The sequence below is a fragment of the Capricornis sumatraensis genome, chromosome 9 (assembly GCF_032405125.1).
Source record: "Capricornis sumatraensis isolate serow.1 chromosome 9, serow.2, whole genome shotgun sequence".
Lineage (NCBI taxonomy): Eukaryota > Metazoa > Chordata > Mammalia > Artiodactyla > Bovidae > Capricornis > Capricornis sumatraensis.
In genome coordinates, this window is record NC_091077.1 from 11,959,941 (window position 1) to 11,980,044 (window position 20,104).

Below are 20,104 nucleotides of genomic sequence, written 5' to 3' on the forward strand. Positions count from 1 at the left end.
TCAGTGTTATATTTTTGAAAAGGGGAGTTGAGGGGTGTGGGTATGAGCAGATGCTCATGAGTTAAGCAGTCATTGGTTAAGAGCAGGATTGAAATGAAGACGCAGGAGCCCCCTCTTCCTGTCAGGAAGCCCCCGCCCCACCAAACCACTTCTTACACGGCCACAGTCAAGGTGCTGTCCTGCCCAGCCAAGACTCGGCCTGCTCCAGGAAATAGAGACCTTGACCGTGGGTATAGACAGCAGAGAAGAAACATCTTTTTGTTGTCGCTAAGTAGACTTCCCATTACACGGTAGCCAGACTCCTGAGAAGTTGACAGGGACTTGGGGGAGCTCTGCATGGGGAACCGAGGATGGTTTCAGCATGAAGGGAAGACTCTGCCCGTCTCTGGCTGCAGCTCTGTCCAAAAGGTGGGACGTGTCAAGATGTGGTATGAGGTGGCAAACACGGAGCATTTCACCAATGTTCGCAAAGATACCACCTTATATGTATGGCTTCACATCTTACTGAACAAACGACAGGTTTTATGGTCAATTTATGGGGGGAAAAAAGACATAATGGCGCAGGCGACACCAGGATGAAAGTGATGAAGGGCGACTGGAAAAACAGTTTATGGAGTGGCCCCCCTGGCATAGCCCTGAGCTTCCTGCGGTGCCAGGCCTGAGAATAGAAGACTCCTGTCTGGAAGGAGAGAGCAGACAGGAAGCAGAGAACAACACCCACGTGCGCCCCGGCCATGGTCGCCGCCGTTCCTTCCCGGAGTGGGGATGTCCCTTCCGCCCCTGAGCCTGGGCCTCCCCCACCCAGTTCCAGGCTCGTCTTTTCCCAGCCCCCATCTCTCCTCCACAGGTGTAACAACCGCACCCAGTGTGTGGTGGTCGCTGGCTCCGACGCCTTTCCGGACCCCTGCCCTGGGACCTACAAGTACCTGGAGGTGCAGTACGACTGTGTGCCCTACAGTGAGTCATCTTGTTCCTCATGCGACACGGGCCCTTCCCCCTCCCAGAAGCAAGTGAGGAGGAGACACCTTGGACACACACACACACAAGGCCCAGCTGGGCCAGGAACACAGGGATGGCTGGACCCGCTCCCCCTCACAGGTTCTCTTTGCTCTGACTCCCGTGTCCACTGCCCCACCCCCACCCTTGACTCTGTCCCCATCCTCTGGGCACCTTCCGCTCTTGTTACTCTGGCCTGCTCACCCTGCTTCTTCACCTGCCCTTGGCTTATTGATACACTTCAAGGCCACACCCAAGTGCTCCACTTGGCACACTTATTATCTCTCTTCTCCCCAGACCTTGCCGTCTAATTCCCCTTCCGCCGCTCTTCCCACGGCCCTTCCCTTCCTGACCACCTCTTACACACATGCTCTTCCCTCTAACCCCACTTCCTCTCAGCTCCCTCTCCTTTCTCTTATCCTTCTCACTCCTCACAGGCCCCCACTCCTGCCCCTTCCCAATCCTGGAAGCTGAACATTATACCCATAGAGAAGCAGGTCACCCTCTGAGGCCTGGCAGCAGATCTCATGTGAAGGGCTAGGGGCAGCTTCCACAGATTCCTAACTCTTGGTTGGTTTGCCTGTTAGCATACTAATACTTCCTGTCTGCACAGGAAGTGCTGCCATGTTGGACTGGGGGTGGCACCCAGGCATCCTGAGGAAGGTGATCTGGGGAGCCAGGGGCCTGCCATTCTTGAACCGGACCAAAGGAAGCAAACTATCGACAGGGTCTCTCCTCCTCAGTACCCTACCCTTAACATGGCCCTCTCTCCAGCCCTCATGCTTCCCCACCCTTCCCCGTCATCCATTCCCGCCTCTCCACCCCCAGCTTCACGTAGCCGACCTGGAGGTAGGGCCCTCTGGGCAGAGGGGGGAGGAGGCAGGGCCACCAGGGTGTCTTGAGTGTGGGGGGCAGGGGCGGGGGAGCAGGGGGCCCTGTGACTCTTCCCTCCTCTCCCCTCCCACGCCAGCCTTCCCCCCAACCCCCAACCTTTGATTTCTCCTCGCAGGTGGCCGCAGACGTGCTGGGGGAGATAGGAGCCTCATGTGCTTCCATAGCTTTCTTCTTTTACTCCTTGCCCTTTCCTTTCAGCGACCGAGGCCTCCAGTCACCGCCTGAGGGGGACGCCCGTCTGATCCTTGAAGCCTCCCCACAGCACTGGGGACACTGCCCACCCCCTGTGGGCTGGGGCAGCAGGGGAACGGGGACAGGAGTTGGGGAGCACAGCACAGTGGGGAGATCTAGACAGGGTTCGAGGTTCAGCCCCGGCCCTTGGGTTTTCTGGCTCGGAAACTGGAGCAAATGACTTAAATTTCTCTGGGCTGCTGCAGGAGGCAAGAGTCCGGGAGGTCATGTGTGCAAGGCACTCAGCCCAGGGCCCGCCACAGAGCCCACTCGTGGTGGCAAAGTGCTGGGTGTAAACTCCCCCCACAGGGCAGAGACCTCATCTTCAACCCCCTCCCCAGCGCCCAGACCCAAGCCTGGTTCCGGATGTGCTCAGTAATGGTTTGGGTGTCCTTTCAATCCAGCTGAGCCTACACCTTCCTCTGTGATGCTGGGAGGGGATCAGACACCTCTGAGATGCTGCCAGGACTCCGGAGGACGCGGGTGAAAGCTCTGTGTGCGCCCCCAGCGGGAGATGTGAAGGAAACCGCTCCCGTTCTGTCGTGTTGCTTCACTTCATTGAACCTGTTTCCTCATTTATAGACAGGATTCTCGAAACGCTGCCAGAGGGGTGCTTAGCTCGGTTCCTGGCGCCTAATAAGCGCTGAGCAGTTAGTAGTCGTTGCTTTTCTTCTGACCACTCACCATGACTTTTACCGATTATTATTGCTATTGGTAATCAAAAATAAAACTAACACCAGATGACAAACGCCGTTTCTCCTGAGACCAGGAAGATAAAAGGCAAGGGGGAAAAAAATCTCCTGGTCTAAGTGGCGTCCAAAAGCAAGTGGGGAAAAAAAAAAAAGAGTGGATACCATGCAGGTAAAGAAGCAGGGAAGAGGTGTGGAGACTTCCTAGAGCTGAACCTCTGAGTGTGGGCAGGAGGGCATGACCCACGGAGACCAGGAGGGCTCAGGGAATGGGCAGCCCCCAGTCTGATGGGAGAGAGCTACTTTGAGCCCAGGGAGAGGCAGCAGCACACGCGCTTGGGTGTGCACGCACACACACACACGCACTCACAGTCACTCACATGGAGGATGTATCTGGGGGGCTGGGCTAACTCCTGGTCCCAGAAGAAGAGGGCTGGCATTCCAAGGGTGATGGAAGCCAGGCCACCGAACAGGGAGGCCTGGCACTCACTTAGCCCCAGACCTTTCTTTCTCTGAGCACCTCCTGTATACCAGGCTCTGGGAGAGGCGCTGGGAAGGGAGTCAGACACTGCCCCTCCCAACAGACAGGTGGCAGGAGCTCGAGGCCCAGGTCAGAGGTTCCTAAGAGGCCGGGGGGGCCCAGACCCTGGAGGGAGCACAGCCTGGGCAGCCCCACTTGCCATGGGCTTCAGGGGCTGGGGTGACCCCAGTGCTGGTCGGGGGTGGGTGTGGGGCTACTGTGGGAAGGGAGCAGTGGGTGTGGGGGGCACCCCCCCTCCCCTGGCACACATACCCGACAGGCCCAACTAACGCTGGATTTGCCTTGCAGCTGAGCACAGTCTAACCCGTGCCCCCTTCCTCCCCAGGTGCTGCCCGCCTGCCCATCCCAGCTGCGGGCTGGGGAGCTCCCAGCTCCTGGGCCCCCAGAGGGGAGCTGGGCAGAGAGACTGAGCCTCAGGCTTGCCCCCGGGGGAGCGGGGGAGCGTGTCTGTGCCCCCTTCTGCTGTCCTGCCCCGTCTGTGATGTCGCCCCCAGCCCAGCCTCTTCCCTCTCTGCCTCGTCTCCCCCGCGGGGCTCTTGGAGGCCCCGGGCTCCGCCTGTCTGCCTCTCCATCATTCTGTGTCCGACGCCACCCTCTCTCTGTGTTGGCTTCCGGGTGGGGGTGGGGTTCCAAGGGTTTGGGGAAACGCAGCTGGACTCTTTTTTAAGGCCAGCACAGAAGGGGAGGGCGTTCTGCGTGTTTTCTCTGTGGTGCTCCCAGGCTGAGGGAGGCACTGAATCCCCTCCTGGGCCCCCGGTTCTAGCACGAGGGCAGCAGGCAGGGCTGGAGGGGACCAGGGGGTTCCTCCACCCCCACCATCCCTTCCTGGTGCCCCCGCAGCGGAGCTGCCTCCCGGCTGGGGCTCGCCCTCCCCAGCCTTGCTGCACTGAGGGTGCCCCCTCCGGGCTGAGGGCTCTGTCCGTCTGCCTACCTGTATCTCTCCCCACCCCGACCCATGTCTCTCTCAGTCTCTGTCCTCCCGTGTGTCTCCCTCCTCCCTGTGACTGTCTCCCCGACATCCTCCCTAGGAGGAAAGGACGTGGGGGCGGGGGCTGACGCTACCTTCGGGGTTGGGGAACCAGGAGTGAGGAAAAGAAAGGAAAAGGGGGCGTGTTGCCAGAAAAGAAACGAAAGCAATTTAATCTTTTTTTTTTCTCTTTTTTTCTTGCACATTTTTTTTTTCAATTTGTTTTCTCTCTCTCTTCCGATGCTTAAAGTAGAAGTGGAGCAGAAAGGTAAACGCACTGTTACCAATGCTAACCCCTAACTCAGACTTTGTTTTACCTGTGCCACACTTATGTGACCTGCCCTCCCCTCCGGCCCCTTCTTCTACCCCCCACCCCCAACTTGGTCCAGTCGCTCCCCACCCCACCCCGGTGTCCACCCCTGGTGGGGCCAGCCCTGGTGCGACCAGGCAACTCCACCCTCCAGACACCCAAGGGAGCTTCTCTGAGCTCGGGCAGGACCTTCTGCTCTCTGCCTCTGTCTCTCTCTCTCTCCTCTCACTCTCTCTCTCTCCCTGTCCCTCCTTTCTAGTCCCTGGCCCTTGCAGGGGTTGGGGGGGAACCTGACCTTCTCTCATACTTCTTTTGCCTCCTTCAGGAGAAGTCTATAAGCATCTAGGGTGGGTGGGGAGGGAGGGACCCTCTTCCCTGGCTCCCGACTCGGGGCAGAGGGCACCGGGGGAGCCGGCTGTCTTCTCTTTTCTTCCTGCCCCAACTTTTGTGTCTGGTTCAGGGGAGGCGGGAGGGAAGGGCACCTTTGTTTTCCTTTTGGGGAGCAGATTACCTCCTTCTCCTCCTCCTCTCTCTCTCTTTCTTTTTCTCTCTGTCTCTCTCTCTCTCTCTGGCTCCTGGTGGTTTAAGTTCCTTCTGGTTTGGCGTTTCCAAGGCCCAGAGCTGTTTCGGAGCACGGAGCACCAGTTTTCCCCACCCCCACCCCATCCTCCACCAGCGGGGGGGGGTGGGGGGCAGCCCCTGGGGAGAGGGGTGTGAGTTGCCCCCAGCCCGGGGAGGGTGCCTACCAGATCACTGGGGGGCCGAGGGGGCGGGGGTGGGCCTCATGGTTGGGGGAGTGAGGGGCGGGGGAGCGTTTGTTTTTTTTTCTTTGGTTCTGAAATACTTGCGAAGCTGCAGTCAGGGTTTCTTCTGGGCTGTTGTGGTTAGAGGACCAGAGAGAGGGGGGCGGGGGAGGCACAGGCTGGGTCTGGGGGCTTCCGTGAGCACCGTAATTTCCACGGCGGGTAGGGAGGGCGGCCGGGCTGGGCTTGGCTGTCGCGGAGGGCCGCCGCCTCCCCTGGAAGTCGTGGGAAATGGACAGTGCTGAGGTGGGGATGGGAGAGATGACCTTTCGGGATCACATTGGCCTTGAAATTACGGTGGTCAGTGGAGGGTCCCCTTTGAGGGAGGCAGGGCGGGGTCCCTCCGAGCTGCTCCCCTCCCCATTGTCCCTCCCCCCATCTCATAGAGGCCTGGGCCACCAGCCCACCGCCCTGCCCCTCACTGCACCCCACCACTCTCTCCCTCTCTCTTTCCTGGAGTCTCTCCGCCCAGCACCAGACACTCTTCTTGCAGGCCCGGTGGTGGTCGGATACGCAGCCTGGGATCTTTTCTCTTCAAGGGATGGGTGGGAGGAGGCTGGAGGGCAGAGAAGGCTTTGGGAGCTTGGCGCTGGGGCAGGGTCCTTGCTGGCAAAGGCCCCGAACAGGCCCTTCCTCATCTTCTCCCCATTCCCCCATAACCTCTAACCACGTTTTCCTTCTCCATGCCCTGCCCACCAAGCCGGGCTCTGAGACCTCCCACTGCCCACCCCCCCCACACACACACACACAAACACATCTGTCAGGCATCACAAAGCTGGCTGGGGGGCCCGGCTTGGGGAGAGGGAAGACCCAGGCACAGGAGAAAAGGGCAGAGGCCAGTGGGCTGGACAGAAGGTGCAGGCTAACCCCTCGGCACGGGGAACACAGCACTGGAGCCCCAGGCTTCCCTCCCCCTCCTAAAGCAGGGCATGCACCTGGCTGCTTTGTGACCCAAGAGCCCTGGATCAGAAAGTCCCTGATACTGTGGAGGGTGGGCTGGAATCCCCAGCCACCCACCTAAGCCTGCTGAAGAATGGGGCTGGAATTAGGGGAATGAGGAATGGTTCCTGGCCAAGCCCCTCTAGCCACGGGGGCCCCGCCCTGCCCCAAGCCAGCACCAAGTCCCAGCCCTCTCTTGTCCCCTCGGGCCGGCTGCTTTGGTGACAGGCCAAGCAGGAGCAGAGAATTCACTACAAACTCTCACCCTGGCTGGTCCTCGGGTTCTGCTAGTTGGGCGCTGAGAGGGAGGCCCCCAGCCATCCTGGTTGGAGGGGCCTTGCCACTATGGGAGGAGAAGGAGGGGAGCCTGGCCACACTGTTTGTGCAAGCCCAGACTCCCACCGGGTCAGTAAGGGGAGTCCAGGAGTTGGTGGCACTGGGTCGTGACTGGGCAAGGGTGGGCAGGCCGTTGGTGGCCAATGAGATGCAGTTGAGGTTTTCCTCCTTTTCAGGGAATGGGGGGGTGGGGCGGGGCCCCCCACCTTTCTGACATCAGCGCTGCCTTGGTCCCTCCTCCCGAGCCGGGGATGGTTGCAGGTAAATCGGGTCGGGGAAGGGGAGGTGGGGGGGCCTGTCGGGGGCGGGCTGGGTCTTTATCCTAGCACCTGGTTCCCTCCCTGGCCCCCTCTGAGCTGGACCTGGGACTGCCCCCCCAAGGGACCCTCAGTCGGGCCTGGGCCTTGGAGTGAATTCTCTGCTCACCCCCTCTCTCCTCGCCAGCACTAACTCTTTCTTCCCAGGTGCTCTCCGGCGTGCCTCCCTTGGAGCCAGGACCTCGCCGAGTGCCCCCACACCACCACTTGTCTCTCTTCCCTCCACACAGCTCTCCTCCCCCCTACCCAACTCTCCCCGGAGTCCCCTCCCTCTCTGCCCTCGCCCCACCACCCCTGTGCACCAGTATCAGTGTCTGCTGCTCAATAAACCCTATGAGACCCTGCCGGCTGGGGGCAGGGCTGGGCACCCCTCAGGAGGGGCTGGACTTTTCCGAAAACCCTTCCTCACCTCCTGATTTCCTGGGTGCTGGGTGGGGGGTTGTCACAGGCTGTGTCAGGAACCTTGGGTGCCTCTTTCACCCTGGAATAGGAGTGCGCTCCTGACACCCACCCACAGTGGGTATGGAAATATCACTCTACCTTGCAGTTTTTGCAGGAGGAAGAAAATGGAATTAAAAAAAAACAAAACATATATATATATATATATATATATATCTGTGTTCTGGTGTGGTTGGTGAAAGAAGGGACCCTTGACCCTAGCTCTTCCATAGGGGCGCAAATGATGGCAAAGGGACAGGGCCCTAAGTCCCTGGAACCTCAAAGCCACCAGTGGCTGCAATGAGAAAATCTCTCCATCCCCCACTAAAGGCACTCGAGACTGACTATGGGATGGTTCTTGCCAAACCCCTTATCCCCAGCCTGTGGGGTCTCTAGCAGCCAGGGAAGGAAAGAGGGGCACCTCCTCCCTCCCCTCCACCACTAACCCTGCTCTTAATGGCCTCCAGGGTTGACATCTCCAGGGAGAGGGGCAGCTGGGCGGGGCAGGGGTCCCAGCCCAGAAACCCCCTTCCCATCACCAGCCCTACCAAGCAACCGTGACTGCAGCAGCAGGAGGGGACAGCCTGGTTCCCCCCGCTGGCCACGTGACCAACTCGCCTCTCTTTCTCCCTCCCTCGCCACCCCCGTCCCCCCCCCACCCCGCTCCTCCTCTCCCTGTGTCCTCCCTGCACCTCCCCGCCCGACCCAGTCTTCGTGTGCCCAGGGACCCTGCAGAAGGTGCTGGAGCCCACCTCAACCCACGAGTCGGAGCACCAGTCTGGTGCATGGTGCAAGGACCCACTGCAGGCTGGTGACCGCATCTACGTCATGCCATGGATCCCCTACCGCACGGACACGCTGACCGAGTACGCCTCGTGGGAAGACTACGTGGCAGCGCGCCACACCACCACCTATCGCCTGCCCAACCGCGTAGACGGCACGGGCTTCGTGGTCTACGACGGCGCCGTCTTTTACAACAAGGAGCGCACACGCAACATCGTCAAGTACGACCTGCGCACGCGCATTAAGAGCGGGGAGACTGTCATCAACACGGCCAATTACCACGACACCTCGCCCTACCGCTGGGGGGGCAAGACCGACATCGACCTGGCAGTGGACGAGAACGGGCTGTGGGTCATCTACGCCACCGAGGGCAACAACGGGCGGCTGGTGGTGAGCCAGCTCAACCCCTACACGCTGCGCTTCGAGGGCACGTGGGAGACCGGCTACGACAAGCGCTCCGCGTCCAACGCCTTCATGGTGTGCGGCGTCCTGTACGTGCTGCGCTCGGTGTACGTGGATGACGACAGCGAGGCGGCCGGCAACCGCGTGGACTACGCCTTCAACACCAACGCCAACCGTGAGGAGCCCGTGAGCCTGGCCTTTCCCAACCCCTACCAGTTCGTCTCCTCTGTCGACTATAACCCTCGCGACAACCAGCTCTATGTCTGGAACAACTACTTTGTGGTGCGCTATAGCCTGGAGTTTGGGCCGCCCGACCCTAGTGCCGGTGAGGACAGCTCGAGTTCACTCCCCAACAGCCCCTGACCCTGGGTCTCCAGCGGAGGGGGGTGCACTCTGAGCTCCTAGAGGACCTGGAGGTGCTCGGAGGAACCCTGGAGGTCACAGACGTAGCAACGGGACAGGCTGTTTTCAGCACTTTCCAATTAACTCCTCTGATCCTTGCACTCTGAGAGCCAGGGCTTACTGTTGCCTCACTTACAGATGAGGAAACCCAAGCACTGGGTGGGCTTCCCTGCTGGTTTAGATGGTAGAGAATCCGCCTGCAATGTGGGAGACCTGGGTTTGATCCCTGGGTCAGGAAGGTCCCCTGGAGAAGGGAATGGCTACCCATTCCAATATCCTGGCCTGGAGAATTCCATGGACAGAGGAGCCTGGCAGGCTACAGTCCATGGGGGTCTCAAAGAGTTGGACACAATTGAGCGACTTTGATTTACACAAGCACTGGGTGGATGTGAGATTAGCTAACTTGCTTATTTGAGAAGCTAGACCAAGGACTCTGGGCTTTTAGCCAAGCTGCACTGAGTCTCCTAAGAGCGTTTTGAGCCCTGGAGCCCCTTCAACCCCAGTCTTGGGTGGGAGTACCAGTAAAACAGCAAAGCTGAACTGCTGATATTGACTAGGATTGGGAACCCTTCGGCAGTCTCATTCTAACCCCTCAGCCACCCTGACCAGCTCTCCACAGCCCCACAGCTCCAGAAGAGTCCCCTTGAATCAAAAAGGGGGAACTGAGGTCCCCAGAGGGAAGGGATGTGGCCAGGCCAGAGAGCCCAGAGTAAGAGGAGCATGAGGGTGGGAGCCTTCAACACCGCCTTCCTGGCTTGTCCTCTGCGGTGGCTCTCAGACCTCAGAGTACAAATGAGTGGATTTCTGCCACCTTCTGACACTGTATAGTCCCAGGGGTGCATGGGGCCTCTGGGCAGAGAGGGGCTAGGGGAGATCTCCCAGACCTAGTGGGAGACCAACCATGGGGGTAACCGCATCTCGTATCCCCTCTCCCTTCCAGGCCCAGCCACTTCCCCACCCCTCAGCACAACCACCACAGCCCGGCCCACACCCCTGACCAGCACGGCCTCGCCCGCGGCCACTACTCCACTCCGCCGGGCACCCCTCACCACGCACCCCGTGGGTGCCATCAACCAGCTGGGACCTGACCTACCTCCAGCCACTGCCCCGGCCCCCAGCACCCGGCGGCCCCCTGCCCCCAATCTGCACGTGTCCCCAGAACTCTTTTGTGAACCTCGAGAGGTGCGGCGGGTCCAATGGCCGGCCACCCAGCAGGGCATGCTGGTGGAGAGGCCCTGCCCCAAGGGGACTCGAGGTGAGTGCCAAGCCCAGGTGACCTCTGCTGCAGCTGGCTTGGGGAATGACCACTGCTGGCCTGTCCAGGGAAGGGACAGGGGACAAGCCCCTAACTCAGCTTGGATGCACTTACCTGTCCACCTTCCCTGCCAGAGTGGGCTGTATGCAAGGGTCATGCTTCATGTCTGCAGCTGTGTCCCCAGGGCACAGTCACAGCTCAGTTAGTGCCCCCTGCTCCACCCCTGTCCCCTCTTGCAATTCTAAACACCTGCCAAGCAAAGCCCTGGATGGACCCTGCAGGGAGCCCCTGGGAGGTAACCTGAGTCCTGGCCTCAGACCGAAATGGACACAGGCTCAGGAGCAGCTGGGGGCCAGCACACAGCAGCTGACGCACCAGAGAAGGCAGGGCTGGGACCACAGGCTCTGGGGATCCGAGGGAAGGGCCAGAGAGGCTCTGCGAGAGGCGTGGTGGGGACCGGAAGCCTCCGACTGTGGCAGGCCAAGCTGGAAGAGGAGCCGAGAGGGAGGGTTTAGGGGAAGTGGGTGGCTCATGTCGTTTCAGAGTGACACCTCTCTTTGACTGTCTGGCCTGTTTCATGTCCGGTCTTCCGTGCCCCCTCACCTCTCCCCTCACCTGCTCGTCCCCCTCTCTCTGCCATCTCCTTTCTCCCTGCTCTGGCCCATCCTCCTCTCCCTCCCCGTGGCTCCCTTCTCTGTTCCTGTGTGTCTGTCCCTACAGGAATTGCCTCCTTCCAGTGTCTACCAGCCCTGGGGCTCTGGAATCCCCGGGGCCCTGACCTCAGCAACTGCACCTCCCCCTGGGTCAACCAGGTGGCCCAGAAGGTACCAGCAGCCACCCTGCCCCCAGACAGGCACATGTGCTTACCCTGCTGGCCCTGGGTGCCCAGGCACAGGGCACAGCAGGGGTGGTGGAACTCCTGGGGAGACAGGCCAGGGTCCACCCCTAGTCTCCAGAGGGAACAGACAGATGGGGAGGGCCAGGGCAGGCAGGGAGAAGGGGCCACAGAGAGGGATGAGAGGGGCTGAGCCAAGGCCGGGTGTGTGGAGAGAGAAGCAGGATGGTCCCTGATGAGACTGGGGGCTCCCCCTCCTGCCTCCTGCAGATCAAGAGTGGGGAAAACGCGGCCAACATTGCCAGCGAGCTGGCCCGCCACACCCGGGGCTCCATCTACGCGGGTGACGTGTCCTCCTCTGTGAAGCTGATGGAGCAACTGCTGGACATTCTGGATGCCCAGCTGCAGGCGCTGCGGCCCATTGAGCGCGAGTCGGCCGGCAAGAACTACAACAAGGTGGGCCCGGCAGCAGGGGCCGTGGGGCAGGGGCACCACCCTGGGAACCTGGGAGATACCCAGCCTGGCACTGCAGAGCTGGGCGGCCACCCACGGCCAGGAGAGGAGAAGGCGGGACAGAGCCCAGGCCGGCCAGGACTCCCTCCTGGATGGTCCTGGGGATGCGGGGGCTTCCTTAGGAATAACTCTTGCTCATGGGCTAGCCCCAGGTCAGTGGCAGAGACAGAAGAAGAAGCTCTCTGGTGCCCAGACGTGAGTGTCGGGGTTCGAGGAGAGAGGGGCTGGGAGACCAGGCCTCACCCCACCTCCTTCTTTCCCCAGATGCACAAGCGGGAGAGAACTTGCAAGGACTACATCAAGGTGAGGCCCAGGGGCTTCTGTCTGCGGAGTGAGTGGGGCGGGCCCCAGGTGGCACTGGGGATAGAGGCTCGGAGAAGGGGGTGCGGAGCCCAGCTGGAGGGACTGAGGGACACGGGGAGTCGCAGCATTGCCCCGCCACACTTGCAGGCTGTGGTGGAGACTGTGGACAACCTGCTGCGGCCGGAGGCCCTCGAGTCCTGGAAGGACATGAACGCCACTGAGCAGGCACACACGGCCACCATGCTGCTGGACGTCCTGGAAGAGGGCGCCTTCCTGCTGGCGGACAACGTCAGGGAGCCGGCCCGCTTCCTGGCCGCCAAGCAGAACGTGGGTGAGTGCTGCTGTCGGCGGGGGGTAAGTCGGGGGTGGGGGGGTCCCTGCTCCTCCTGGACACCCAGGGCTACCCTGGCCCTCAACCTTGCCTGGGCCTCTGGACTGTGGACAGGCCTCAACCCTGTGTGCCCTGCCACCCTCTGTCCCCACAGTCCTCGAGGTCACAGTCCTGAACACTGAGGGCCAAGTGCAGGAGCTGGTGTTCCCCCAGGAGTACCCGAGTGAGAACTCAATCCAGCTGTCTGCCAACACCATCAAGCAGAACAGCCGCAACGGTCAGTGTCCGAACCCTGAGCCGGCACCCCAGCTCCTCTTGTGGGGAAGTCCTTAACTCTGATCAGGCTGACGACTCTGATGAGGTCAGAGCCCATAGCCACACACAGAGGTGTCCTTCATCCAAGCGAGTGTAACATTTCAGGGGATTCAGGGGGACCCCACAAAGCCCCACAGAACCTCAGACAGTTTGGAGGGGCACTCCTGTGCGACAGCAGCCTGATCCTCAGAGTTTAGGGCAGGTTGTGCCATTTGAGATTAAGGCCCGGAGAGGTTAGGGATTTGCTCAAGGTCACACAGAAAGTGAGAGGTGGGTGAGGTGTGTCCTGGATCGCTACCCTGCCATTGGGAACTGCCTGCAAGTGAGCAGCGGTCCCACGGAAGGGCTCCCAGAGCCCCGCTTGCCTGGGCGGCAGCCTGACTTCAAAGGTCCCAGCGGCCAGTGTAACTGGAGGGCGGTGCCAGCCAGGGGCTGACAACACGCCTGCTGGGCCTGTCCTACCTAGGAGTGGTCAAGGTTGTCTTCATTCTCTACAACAACCTGGGCCTCTTCCTGTCCACCGAGAACGCCACGGTGAAGCTGGCGGGCGAAGCAGGCTCGGGGGGCCCAGGAGGCGCCTCCCTGGTGGTGAACTCACAGGTCATCGCAGCGTCCATCAACAAGGAGTCCAGCCGAGTCTTCCTGATGGACCCTGTCATCTTCACTGTGGCCCACCTGGAGGTGAGCTGAGATGTCCACTCCTTCCGTGAGTGTCCCAGTACCCTCCACTTGCCCAGGCTGCAGATCCATACTCCCCGCCGTGTTCACCCACCCTGAGAGCAAGTTACAGCCCTCCCTGGAGAAGCAGCCCCCCAGCTCCCACCTTAGCAGCTCAGGCCACCTGTCCCAGAGATCTCAGGCTGTGACCTGGAGCCAGAAGCCCCAGGCGTGTCTCTCCTGCTTGTCCCCATGGTGGGGTGTTGGGGCTGGGGCTGGACTCTCAGCTCTGACCCCCCGGCCCCAACCCCGCAACAGGCCAAGAACCACTTCAACGCTAACTGCTCCTTCTGGAACTACTCAGAGCGCTCCATGCTGGGCTACTGGTCAACCCAGGGCTGCCGCCTGGTGGAGTCCAACAAGACCCATACCACATGTGCCTGCAGCCACCTCACCAACTTTGCTGTGCTCATGGCGCACCGCGAGATCGTAAGCTGGCCAGAGCCCCACTCCTCCTGGCAGGCCTGCTTGCTGGCTCAGCCTTGCATGGCCTCTTAGCACTGCTTGGGTGGTGCCAGGGAAGGCCACCTTCATGGGCGTAGGGGGGTCTGAGTCTTGCCCAGGGCAGGAGGCCACATGTCTGGCTCTCCCTAGTCTGAGTTCCACCTTCTCCCAAGGCCCACTGGAGAAGCAAGTTGGTATCAACCTTTGCCATCTCTCCACAAGCCTGCCAGAGCATGGGAAGTGAGCGTGCCACTTATAGAGGGGTGGGGGCCTGGCTAGTTGACCGAGGTGGGACGGAAGGCCAGGTAGGTGGCAGAAGGCCCAGTGGGCTGCAGCTCGTGGCCCCCGGCCTAGCCCTTGTGTGTGTGCAAGGCCAGAGGTGCTCAGCATGCCCCCTGCTCCTTCCCCAGTACCAGGGCCGCATCAATGAGCTGCTGCTGTCAGTCATCACGTGGGTGGGCATCGTCATCTCCCTGGTCTGCCTGGCCATCTGTATCTCCACCTTCTGCTTCCTGCGGGGGCTGCAGACCGACCGCAACACCATCCACAAGAACCTCTGCATCAACCTCTTCCTGGCGGAGCTGCTCTTCCTTGTCGGGATAGACAAGACTCAGTATGAGGTGGGCGGGACTCTGGGGCAGGAGCGGAAGGGACGGGGAGGAGAGGTGTGATGCCCACTGGCCGGTCGGCGGCCAGGGCAGCATCTCACCTGTGTTGCTTCCCGACCCCTGCCCCCAGATCGCCTGCCCCATCTTTGCGGGCTTGCTGCACTACTTCTTCCTGGCCGCCTTCTCCTGGCTGTGCCTGGAGGGTGTGCATCTCTACCTGCTGCTGGTGGAGGTGTTTGAGAGCGAGTACTCCCGCACCAAGTACTACTACCTGGGCGGGTACTGCTTCCCTGCGCTGGTGGTGGGCATTGCGGCCGCCATCGACTACCGCAGCTATGGCACCGAGAAGGCGTGAGTGTCCCCTCCTTCCCTCCCTCCCCCCCCCCCGCCCCGCCGTTTCTCTTCCTTCTGGTTCCCTGCTCAGCAGCCTCCCTTGGGCCAGGAGCCTCAGGGCACTGGTCTCCCTTCTCCTGAGCTCTGGGGGCCCAGCCATTAGAGTCCCTGGGCCCTGGGAGTCAGAGGGAGGGAAGGGCGCACCCCTTCTCCCCTGCCCGCCTCACTTCTCCCCCCCTCTCCCGGGCCCTGGTTCCTTCACAGTTGTTGGCTCCGCGTGGACAATTACTTCATCTGGAGCTTCATTGGGCCTGTCTCCTTTGTTATTGTGGTGAGTTGGAAGGCAGTATCCCCAGCATTGAGTCTGTCTTTCATCCAGACCAGCTCTGACCCCTAGACCCCCATCCTCTCCAAGCCCTTGAAAACTGAGCAGCCAACTGAGGCAAAAAGAGCAGCTTGCGTCTGTAAAGCTCCAGCACTGAGGTCTGTCTGTCTAGGAGCTGTGGTGTGAGCTCGTGCTCTGTGTCAGGCCCCGGGCTCTGTCCCCTCAGCCCCGAGAGCCACATTAACAGGCACCTAGGGGCAGGAAATGGCAACCCACTGCAGTATTCTTTCTTGGGAAATCCCACGAACAGAGGAGCCTGGCGGGTATAGTCCATGGGGTCGCAAAAAAGTTGGACATGGCCGAGCACACACACCAGCAGAGGGGACCCTGAAGCAGGGGGTGGCGGCTGGGATTCGGTCAGGAGCCGCTGCGCAGAGGCAGAGGGGCCGCGAGCCAGCCCTCCCCTTGCCCACCCACAGGTGAACCTGGTGTTCCTCATGGTGACTCTGCACAAGATGGTCCGGAGCTCGTCCGTGCTCAAGCCTGACTCCAGTCGCCTCGACAACATTAAGTGAGTACCCTTCCCTGCACCCCTGCCCTGGCACCTCTGAGCTGGGCCCAGCCTCTCCCAGGCTTTCCTGAAAGGTGGTGTTCTCACCTCTGGGTTGCTTTTTAAGGACGAAGGTGGTGTTTTACTGTGTTCTTTCTGTGTCTGTTTAACGAGTATTAGAAAACATGGTGTTAGCACATCCAATGAAGGTTTCAGGCACATCGCCGCTTCGGGTGAGACTGAGTTCACAGAGCAAGCACGGGGAGTGCCCTGGAGGTCCGGTGGTCAGGATTCGGTGCTTTCACTGCCGAGGGTGTGGGTTCAGTCCCCGGTTGGGGAACTAAAGATCCCTCAAGCTGTGCAAGGTGGCCGAAAAAAATACGTGAGTCCATTTCAGGGTACTTAAAGGCACACAGGCAGCAGAAGATAGATGAAAGGGTTGCAAGTGTGGCCAAGAGGATGAAGGATGCCGGAGAATGACCAGCTATTCAGAGAACCCTGAGCCCCCAACCTCCACATGCCCCCCAGGCCTAGCTGGGCTGCTGAGTGTCGCTGGGCAGGCCTGCTCATGCCAGGGCACCGTCCAGACTTGCTGAAATAGGGATGCGCATTAGGGCCCTGGGGGTGGTGTCCCCGACGGTGGGGACTCTGACGTCCTGTCTCCTCTCCATCCCACCCCCAGATCCTGGGCCCTGGGGGCCATTGCGCTGCTCTTCCTGCTGGGCCTCACGTGGGCTTTCGGCCTCCTCTTCATCAACAAGGAGTCAGTGGTCATGGCGTATCTCTTCACCACCTTCAACGCCTTCCAGGGGGTCTTCATCTTCGTCTTTCACTGCGCCTTACAGAAGAAGGTGAGTTCTGGGGAAGGGGGCCAGGGGCCTGCCGTCTGCAGCGGGACCTGTGTCTGCCTGGAGGGAAGCACAGGCTCAGGCAGGTTCTAGCCCGTGGTGAGGAGGGTTCTGGAAGAGAGCAAGACACAGGAGCCCAGAGGAATGAGAAAGCAAGACAGATGTGGGGAGTCAGGAGAGCTCAGGGCAGGGACACGGCTTAGGGTGTAGATCAAGCCTGTGGAGGAATACAGCTCTAGGTGCCACCCAGACAGCACGTTTCCTACTTTAATAGTTGCAGGTAAACCATGAGTTTTGTGGTGACAGGAAGTTTCCTTTTTAAATAACGGGTGTTAAAGTCTGAATCTTAAAATAAAGAGAACAGAAGCAGAGGAATGTGGAGAAGAATGTTCAGGCTGTAGACTCAAGACGGAAGCCAGGGAAACGGAACCAAGGAGTGTTAGGCTTCATCTTGAAGGCAGTGGGGAGCCCCAGTCAGGCCATTGTTGGTCTCAGAGGACAGTGCGGTGGGTGACGGCTGCACAGGGAATGAGGCAGGCAGGGGTCACTGGTCTTGGCTGCAAGGTCAGCTGTGTTCCTGTTCTGATGACAGGTCCTCACTGGACGCACAGCGACAGTGGCATCCTTACAGGGCTCCCCCACCGGCCCGCGGGGTCCGCCCTGGGCTCCCCCGTTTCTCCCCGTTCCTCCAGCCACGCTCTGTCTTCTGTCCGCAGACACTCAGGCGTGGGCCTCCATCGGGGCTTGTCCCCTGCCCCTACCCAGATATCTGCGGAGCCCGCTGCCTTGTTTCTTTCAGGTCTTTGCCAAAATGTCTCCTTAGTGAGTGCCCCCGCTCCCCCATCTGTTGGAAACCACCACCCGCCAGCCCTGCCTAACCCCCATCCATGCCTCTCTGGGCAGACAGCCCACACTGAACCTGTAGATGTGTTCAGTCTCTATCTGCTGGAAGATGCCAGCTCTGAGAAGGAGGGCTTTGTTTCTGATTTGTACCTGTCCTTGGGGCCTAAACCACACTTGGCGCATAGAAGATGCTCCCTGAAGGCCTGCTGAGCGAATGAACAGATGAGAACGTAATGGGGAAGGTGGAGAGAGGAAGATGGGCCTGAGTGAGAATAGAGCGGCAGGCGGGGATGGCGGGGTTTCTGCTGCCCACCAGCAGCCTGGCCCCGGGCCTGCTGAGGCCGGGGCTCCTGCTGCCAGCTGCCCACCCCCGCCCGCAGGTGCACAAGGAGTACAGCAAGTGCCTGCGGCACTCCTACTGCTGCGTCCGCTCGCCGCCCGGGGGCGCGCACGGCTCACTCAAGACCTCGGCCATGCGGAGCAACGCCCGCTACTACACAGGGACCCAGGTACAGGCAGGGCCCTGCCCCGGGCTGAGGGCCGGACCGAGCGCCCCAGGCACAGGGCAGCTCTCCGTCCGGGTCCCAGGTGGTGCCCGCCGGGCACGGGGAGGATGGGCGGCCCGAGGGCCCCTCATGTCTGGGTCACGTCCCCAGAGCCGAATCCGGAGGATGTGGAACGACACCGTGAGGAAGCAGACGGAATCCTCCTTCATGGCCGGAGACATCAACAGCACTCCTACCCTGAACCGAGGTGAGGGGGCACTCCTGAGCCCCGCCTGCGCTCCCTTTGAGGTTCTCCCAGCTGCCTCGTGACCGCTTCCCTCCTGGGCAGGTACCATGGGGAACCACCTGCTGACCAACCCTGTGCTGCAGCCCCGTGGGGGCACCAGCCCCTACAACACCCTCATTGCTGAGTCAGTGGGCTTCAACCCCTCCTCGCCCCCAGTCTTCAACTCCCCAGGTGAGAGCACGCTGGTGCCGGCAGAGGGTGCCAGGTCTGGGGGTGGGGAGGGTCTCTACGGGGGGCACCCTCTCGCCTCCCAAACTGGACGGAGCCTAGACCTGGCATTCTGAGCCTGCTCTCACCTTCTCTCTCTTCCCTCCTGGCTGGCACCTGCAGGGAGCTACCGGGAACCCAGTAAGTGTGACTTTTCCTGGTGACATTTCCAAGGGTGGGACAAGAGGGGAATGCGACAGCGGCCCCCTCAGGTGACCACACCTTAGAGAGAAGAACTGGGGTGCCCCCCACACACAGACAGGAGTCTCTGGCTCGGCAGCCAGCTGGATGATGTTGCATTAGGTGGGGAGTCACGGTGATGGAGATCACGGGAAAGGGACCTGGCCACCCAGGCTCCTCATACTGCTGAGTCTCCAGGTCCCCAGGTGGGAGGGGACCCTGGGGAAATTGGTCCCCACCCCCACTAACCATCTGCTGAGCTGGTTCCCCACTGCCAGTGAGGAAGAGAGGGGATAGAAGACCCCAGACCCCAGGGATGGGGTGAACGCAGGGAAAGCCAGGTGAAGGCAGACACCCACCTCCCACGTGGCCCACATCCCTTCCACTGCCCAGCTCTCCTCCTGAGCCGCTCCCTTCTGCCTGCAGAGCACCCCTTGGGAGGCCGGGAAGCCTGCGGCATGGACACGCTGCCCCTCAACGGCAACTTCAACAACAGCTACTCCTTGCGAAGCGGGGATTTCCCTCCTGGGGACGGGGCCCCTGAGCCCCCTCGAAGCCGGAATCTGGCTGACGCCGCTGCCTTCGAGAAGATGATCATCTCGGAGCTGGTGCACAATAACCTGCGGGGGGGCAGCAGCGGAGCCAAGGGCCCTCCACCGCCGGAGCCCCCTGTGCCACCAGTGCCAGGGGGCAGCGGGGAGGAAGAGGCCGGCGGGCCCGGGGGCGCTGACCGGGCAGAGATCGAACTTCTCTACAAGGCCCTGGAGGAGCCACTGCTGCTGCCCCGGGCCCAGTCGGTGCTGTACCAGAGCGATCTGGACGAGTCGGAGAGCTGCACGGCGGAGGATGGAGCCACCAGCCGGCCCCTCTCCTCGCCTCCAGGCCGGGACTCCCTCTACGCCAGTGGGGCCAACCTGCGGGACTCGCCCTCCTACCCGGACAGCAGCCCCGAGGGGCCCAGTGAGGCCCTGCCCCCACCCCCACCCGCACCCCCTGGTCCCCCCGAAATCTACTACACCTCGCGCCCGCCGGCCCTGGTGGCCCGGAACCCCCTGCAGGGCTACTACCAGGTCCGGCGGCCCAGCCACGAGGGCTACCTGGCGGCCCCGGGCCTTGAGGGGCCAGGCCCTGACGGGGACGGGCAGATGCAACTGGTTACCAGTCTCTGAGGGACCTCATGGACCGGGGGCTGGTGGCCTGGGCCAGGGAGGGGCCCCTGGGTGGGGCTCGTGGGAGAGGGAGACGGATGGAGACAGTGGCCGATGGGCCACTCTCTCCAGGCGCCCCTTGGCCATGGGCCCTCCAGGCCCCTTGGGGGCTGCGCTGTGGGGGCCCGAGGTGCAGGGTTCACAGACAGGGTTTCCCACCAGCCATGTGCACCAGCTCAATTCGGGGGAAGTGCAGTGAGGAGCCAAGAGGCCCCCAGGGGAGTGAGGAAGGAGACATTGGAAGGGTGCAGCCCACCCTTGACTTCCCCCACCACCACCCCCCCCACCCTTCCTGTTCCCTGGAGGGAAATGAGGATTCTGCTTGCCCTGGGCCAAAGGCCCTGCTGGATGAAGCCTGTCAGCTGCTCCTCTCTTTGCAGCCGAAAGTGCTGCCGGCTGCACCCAGATGGAGCAGCGGGCGCAGGACAGATGGACAGGTTCCTCTGCAC

The 20,104-nt window shown here is 61.3% G+C and overlaps 1 protein-coding gene across 2 annotated transcripts in view; it reads left to right on the forward strand.

Moving 5' to 3' along the window:
• The window catches only part of ADGRL1 (adhesion G protein-coupled receptor L1), a 28,483-nt gene extending 8,694 nt beyond the window's left edge, over positions 1-19,789 (forward strand). The window contains exons 3-23 of one of the 2 annotated variants that reach the window (XM_068981406.1): positions 848-957; positions 4,572-4,586; positions 8,171-8,971; positions 9,989-10,303; positions 11,024-11,127; positions 11,409-11,594; positions 11,916-11,954; positions 12,102-12,285; positions 12,440-12,562; positions 13,067-13,281; positions 13,576-13,746; positions 14,172-14,381; positions 14,500-14,720; positions 14,967-15,033; positions 15,507-15,598; positions 16,260-16,428; positions 17,649-17,777; positions 17,925-18,021; positions 18,103-18,231; positions 18,391-18,408; positions 18,874-19,789. In XM_068981406.1, coding sequence (XP_068837507.1) covers positions 848-957; positions 4,572-4,586; positions 8,171-8,971; positions 9,989-10,303; positions 11,024-11,127; positions 11,409-11,594; positions 11,916-11,954; positions 12,102-12,285; positions 12,440-12,562; positions 13,067-13,281; positions 13,576-13,746; positions 14,172-14,381; positions 14,500-14,720; positions 14,967-15,033; positions 15,507-15,598; positions 16,260-16,428; positions 17,649-17,777; positions 17,925-18,021; positions 18,103-18,231; positions 18,391-18,408; positions 18,874-19,616 — 4,138 coding nt within the window. In that variant the 3' untranslated portion in view covers positions 19,617-19,789. The remainder of the gene's footprint in view (positions 1-847; positions 958-4,571; positions 4,587-8,170; positions 8,972-9,988; positions 10,304-11,023; positions 11,128-11,408; positions 11,595-11,915; positions 11,955-12,101; positions 12,286-12,439; positions 12,563-13,066; positions 13,282-13,575; positions 13,747-14,171; positions 14,382-14,499; positions 14,721-14,966; positions 15,034-15,506; positions 15,599-16,259; positions 16,429-17,648; positions 17,778-17,924; positions 18,022-18,102; positions 18,232-18,390; positions 18,409-18,873) is intronic. The other variant, XM_068981405.1, reaches the window with a different exon arrangement.
• Positions 19,790-20,104: the final 315 nt, after the last annotated feature.